Here is a 6000-nt window from a genome sequence, read left to right as displayed (position 1 = left end):
CACGCACATACAAACAGCATCTACAGCCAGACAGTCCAACATGAGCAGTAAATATAAGCAAAGAGCGAGCGTCAGCCTAATATGCATTCACAAAGCCCCCACAAAAATCCTCTCAGCGAAATATGAATTATGAATTACTATGAATTATGGCCCTGCAGGACTGTGGCGTCTGCTCATTAATCAGTGTGTTTTCAGTGGAGAGCAAGAAATATACCCGATTCCCACAATGTTAATTCAAAGAACAGGTAGGCACACGTAACAAATGTGCAAACACAAACAAACGAGCAAATTAGATGTGGAATCAATTAAGGGCTCTGAATCAATGTGGTCAGTTACCTGCTTACACTGTTATTATAGAAGGGTTGGGGTTTTTTTGCGAGCAAAGAAAATTGAAAATGTTCAGAGCTCTGGATCATTTACATTAATGATATTTGAGTTTTGAGAACACTGAATAAATCAAGTTATATTTTGACATAAGACATTTCATGGGATTCTCATCCCTCACTGTGGACTGTAGGCACTGTGGACAACTGCCTGTACTAATCTGATTTATTGCAGATTTGTTTGGGATACACACACCATTGTCACATAAGCTGCATTTTTACTAGGGGTGGGAATCAGCAGGGGACTCGCAATACAATATTATCACGATACTTAGGTCACGATACGATATTATTGCGATATGCTGACTAGTGTGATACAATATATTGAGATATATTGCAAATTATTTCCCCAAATGAACGCTCTGTCAACATCAGTTTTACCTCATAGGATACAGTTTTCAGTCTGTTTCATTTATTGCAGCAAACTGTGATGCAAAGCAGACAGACTGACCAACACTGTCATAAAACCTGTCAGAAATGCTGCATACACCTGACAAACTGAGCTCTTGGCAGATTTAACGCCCTGTGTGAGGCCAGATTAAGTGTGTAAGTGAATGGCAACACCCATGTCAGAAGCCTCGTCTGTTACAACCACAGTCGCCCATTCTTGTGCTGTATTTTGCACGAGGTATGCAGTGTTTGCTCCGGTGTTACTTTCATGTACTGCTCTAGTTTGGAGAATGTGAGACAGCAGTCACCAGTCCTCTGTGAGATAATGCGTCGTTATATTCACATATGAATCTACTGACCTTGAAGTTCAGGCGTCACAAGTTAATGCCACCCTTCCTGCTGTGCTCAAAGATTCCTCAACTTTATGCTTCACTTCTCTGTAGAGCTTGGGTACGGCTGCGTTGGTGAAAAAACATCGGGACGGAGTCACATACCGACGGAATGTTTTTAGCATGTAACAAAAGCCTTTGTTTTATGGACGCAGATCTTTGCAAATGAAGTTGGTGATGGACTGTGTTGTTTTCTTTGCTCTCTCAGAGTTGGATGGTAGTTTTGTCAAGCTGAGTGTGTCCAGTGTTGGTTGATTTTTCGGCAGAGCAGGTTTAGCATTAGCCTGGCTGTCAGAGGCTAACGCTATCTGTGGATGGTGGAGTGTGAGGTGAGCCCTCATGTTTGTCAATAATCCAATAAGTCTCATTAAGTCCAGACGTTTGATTTAAATGCCAAAGGCCTGTTTCTGATTTCTTTCTTCGGTGCCTCCATCTTTGTTTTGATGAACTTCCTTCCACATACCTCTGACTGAGACTTCTGATGACCGCACCAGGAATAAAAACATTAGCACCATCTAGTGGACCAAAAACGCAATTGATTTTATAATTCTAGTACCAAAAATTAGATTAAAATGTGTATTTGGAAATTACAAAGCTGAATCAATTTTTTTCCTCTACTCCTTATTTTTACCAACCCTATTCTGCAAAACCTTGGATTATATTCATTGCTAATGTTGCCAATGCCACTTTTTTTTAAATTCTTAATTCTGAAGATAATTGGTGGATTTTTGCCATTTTTTTTCAAGATCTGGACACAAAAAGAAGTTAACGTGGGTATTGTTTGAAGGGAGACATGTTGATGCTTCTTAGTACTGAGTTATTTCAGTTGATACCTTAAAGGGGTTGAGTATTGACACCCTGCATGACTTTGGATTGTCTCATCCTCATAAAACATAACTTTTTACCCTTATTCTAACCTTATTATTAAGTTAATATTTTGAATGGTGCATGTTCCTAAATAAAGTAGTCATTAAACAAATCTAACTGATGCAGAAAATCTGGAGTAATAGCAAAATATAATGAAGCCTACATGTGTTGTCTGTTGTGCAGTCTGCCCCTGATAGATACATTAGAGCAACACAATACATGCACAAGGCACAGAGAGCACTGAAGGAATCAACAGGGGCCCACAGCTTAATTTTGTCCCAGCGCCCCCCAGCAGTGTAATGACTTAAAGGGATAGTGCACCCAAAAATGAAAATTCAGCCATTATCTACTCACCCATATGCCGACGGAGGCCCTGGTGAAGTTTTAGAGTCCTCACATCCCTTGCGGAGATCAGCGGGGGGAGCAGCTAGCACACCTAATGGCTGACGGCGCCCAGACTAATGTCAAAGAACACGAAATTGAAAGCACAAAATATCTCCAACATGCTCATCCGTAGTGATCCAAGTGTGCTGCTGCCGCGACATAAAAAGTTGTTTTGAAAAACGTCATTTGAACTCTGTTTTTAGCCTCACTGTAGCTTGTAGCTCTGACTGCTGCTCTGTGCTCCACACTCACGTGTGTGCTCTCAGGATGATCGGTGATGCACGGTCTCTGAAGAGCAGCAGTCTCGTCAGTACTGATGTCCAGATTGTCAAGTGCAGGCATCGCCAATTCCCAGTTTGAGCAGCAAAGACTGCTCATCCGTTGGCATTGCTTTGCATTTGAAACAACTACACCACCAGGCTCCCAGTGCTCGACTCCGGTGTTCTGCGGCTAGCTAAGGCTCATGAGCTGCGGCGGCTGCTTCGTCCAGTAGCCTGAGTTCCGTCTGTATACTCAGGCTCAAACAAATACGGCTCAACAAAGAAATGCTGTTCCTCCTCAATTTCAAAGTCTTCAGACATGTTGGGCTGTCCTTTGCTAAAAGACTGTAGTGCAAATTATCTGTTCACTACTGTGGTTACTGCTGTCTCCCCCTGCGGTGCACGTGTCACGTGATGTAAACACGGGTGAGCAAAGCTCATGCTTTCGCTGGTCTCGTGCAGGTGCGCACACGTGAGTGTGGAGCACAGAGAAGCAGTCAGAGCTACAGGCTACAGTGAGGCTAAAAACAGAGTTCAAATGACGTTTTTCGAAACAACTTTTTATGTCGGGGCTTCAGCACACTTGGATCACTATGGATGAGCATGTTGGAGATACTTTGTGGTTTCAATTTTGTGTTCTTGAACGTCTAGTATGGAGTGCCGTCAGCTATTAGGTGTGCTAGCCGCTCCCCCCGCCGATCTCCACAAGGGATGTGAGGACTCTAAAATTTTACCTGAGCCTCCGTCAGCATATGGGTGAGTAGATAATGGCTGAATTTTCATTTTTGGGTGCACTATCCCTTTAAGGTGTCAGTCAACCACATTAGACAATTGGTGCCGGAATCTGTAAAATTCTGTCATTGTGTCTTAATATTCAGTAAATAAGCTTTAATCCAATTTCTCTTATACATGGTAATAGTTATTTCTTCAGGTCAAAAACAAGCAATCATAATGTGATGATCAGAATAATTTTTGATTTGTAAGGTGTGTGTGTGGCTCATTCAATCAGACAAATTTTGGTGTTTTATAACCATGCCTTTCGGTTATTCTAAAATTATCTTAAAATCAGCATAATCTCATTATCTCTGGATATCAAATTGATGGTTTTGCAGAGCCTCGTAAGCCTGTCAGAGCTTCCAGTGTGCAGACAGACTGAAGAGTAATTGACAGTGTCAGAGGGAGCAATCACAGCTGATCAACACATTTATTTCGGGCCTATGACACAGACAGAAGTTGCAGCCACAACCGCGGATAAATTTCCTGCTCTATTCAGTGATCTTGAGAAAAGCAATTTGTATTGTCTCTGGTGATAATGAGAGGAATGGCCTCTGACCACAGGAAAACAAACTGATTACTAAAAATAATCAAGTTGTGATGTGACAGCAAAATTTAAGAAAAATAATCTGAGCTGTTATTAACATGGCTCAGTTGTGTGTGAATGATGTTATGTCTCGACAGGCCTGATGGAGACCATGTTTTCTGCATTTCTGTGTGACAGTGATGTTTGGCAAGTATACAAAAACCTAACTGACATGAGCATTGATATTGCTCAGCTGTGGAGGAATAAATTCACCCACTGAATGCCATGCATTTAGTTTTGGTGACCATGCCAACACCATGAAAAAGTTTACTTTATTTCAAATCACAATCGGCAACATTTGCATATAAATAAATGTCAGCTTGGCTGCTGTATTGAAAAATAATAATTGACCACGACGAACAGTTCACAAACTCACTTTTAACACTGCACCTGTTTCATGAGTCATGAGTCCTTTGTGCCCTGACGTGCACTCACAGATTTCCCTTCAGCTCTCTCAGGAGAATCCCCGCTGCTGTCTTAAGTGCTCTTCCATTACTGTGATAACTCAGGTGAACTTCCTAAAATAGACTCTGCCAGTGCAGAGAGAGAGAGCAGGAGAGTCAACAATGATATAAACTCCAGGAGCCCCATTTTTGCCTGGAATTCTTTGTGATCATTCATCATTACCGGAGCACAATGCACTGTGGCAGGACAAGCAATGCATAAAAAATATTTAGAGCACAACAACTACTACAGCACAAGCAAATACTCTCTGTCCCCCGGACTCTGACATTTACCGTTATGATCAAGTACAGTGGGACAAAGAAGAGGGAGGCTGAGACGGGGTCACTGGAATCAGTGACGAAATGAGGCCGAGGTTGATGCTAGGTTAGTCAGTCTCTGATTTGTTTATTAAGAAATAACAAAAAGGCTGGGGACTTGGGCAGTTAAAGCCACCCCTTGAAAGTCCATTTGAAAACCTCAACAGACGCTTTCAGTGTAAACAAATGAAATTCAGTACATGTCTCCCTATTTACATTCAGAAAGAAGAAGAAAATCCACACACTGAATTAGAGCTCCCAGTTTAGTTTTTAATGACTAAAAAAGCAACGTTTCGACCCAAATGGTCTTCCTCAGGCAACTTCAAAAGTGTGGGGATTTTCTTCTTCTTTCTGCATGGACCCCTATTATCCAGCACCTGACCTAAAACAGGATTGGATGTGTGCACAACTACTCTGTCTTCTCCCTATTTACATTTGACATGTAATCTGTATCTGGTAGGACTGCCCCCTAATAGTGGACCAAACATTGGTTGACCAGAAAGGTCATTAGTCGGAAAAAATTCTTTGGTGGCTTAGTCGCAGAAAAAAAGGCAAGCAAATGTACCAACCATACTGTCGGCAAAGCAGTAATGATTGTGCTAAGTGGCTAATGGGCATGTAGCTACTGACATGTTTCAGATGATACGTCATGTTTGTAGTCGACCAATGAAGATGAGTTTACATATCACCTTGGGTTCGTCCTTCACTTTCTCAAAATGATCCCACACTCTGGATTTCCTGCCTGACATGTTATTTACTAGCCTGTGGAATAACCGCAGGTACCAGCCCTGGAAATTAGCCGTCGTACACATGTTGCATCATTAACCCCCTGGAAAACATGAGGTACAACGAAAAAAGGCACAAGAGTGGTGACAGTTTCTGTGATTATGTATAGCATACCATACCATGACTTAGTCATACCAAAAATTAGAAAAAACAAAACAAAACATTGGGCCACAGGGGGAGCCACAGCAATCGGTCACATTTTAGCCATTTTTAAGCATTTCTCTGTTGTTATAGCGCCACCCAGTTGCCAATTAGAGTTAAATTTCTCCAGTCATCTTGAGGCGTCCTGTTCTACATATCTACCAAGTTTAGTAAAAATCGATATGGCGGTTAGGCCTAGATAAGTAATTAGCTCTCTAGCGCCCCCATTTTGTTTGATGGGGTCAATAATGGAGGGGTCCCCTCAGATTATGTGTGGTC

At 41.9% G+C, this 6000-nt stretch overlaps 1 protein-coding gene across 1 annotated transcript in view; it reads right to left on the bottom strand.

Moving 5' to 3' along the window:
- Positions 1-4473: 4473 nt before the first annotated feature.
- The window catches only part of LOC125896839 (exostosin-1-like), an 82263-nt gene continuing 80736 nt past the window's right edge, over positions 4474-6000 (bottom strand). Inside the window, exon 4 of the mRNA XM_049589724.1 lies at positions 4474-4563. Coding sequence (XP_049445681.1) covers positions 4539-4563 — 25 coding nt within the window. The 3' untranslated portion in view covers positions 4474-4538. The remainder of the gene's footprint in view (positions 4564-6000) is intronic.

This window comes from Epinephelus fuscoguttatus, linkage group LG11 (genome assembly GCF_011397635.1).
Source record: "Epinephelus fuscoguttatus linkage group LG11, E.fuscoguttatus.final_Chr_v1".
NCBI lineage: Eukaryota > Metazoa > Chordata > Actinopteri > Perciformes > Serranidae > Epinephelus > Epinephelus fuscoguttatus.
Note: the sequence above shows the minus strand (reverse complement) of the source record. Positions and strands in the feature narration are given on the sequence as shown.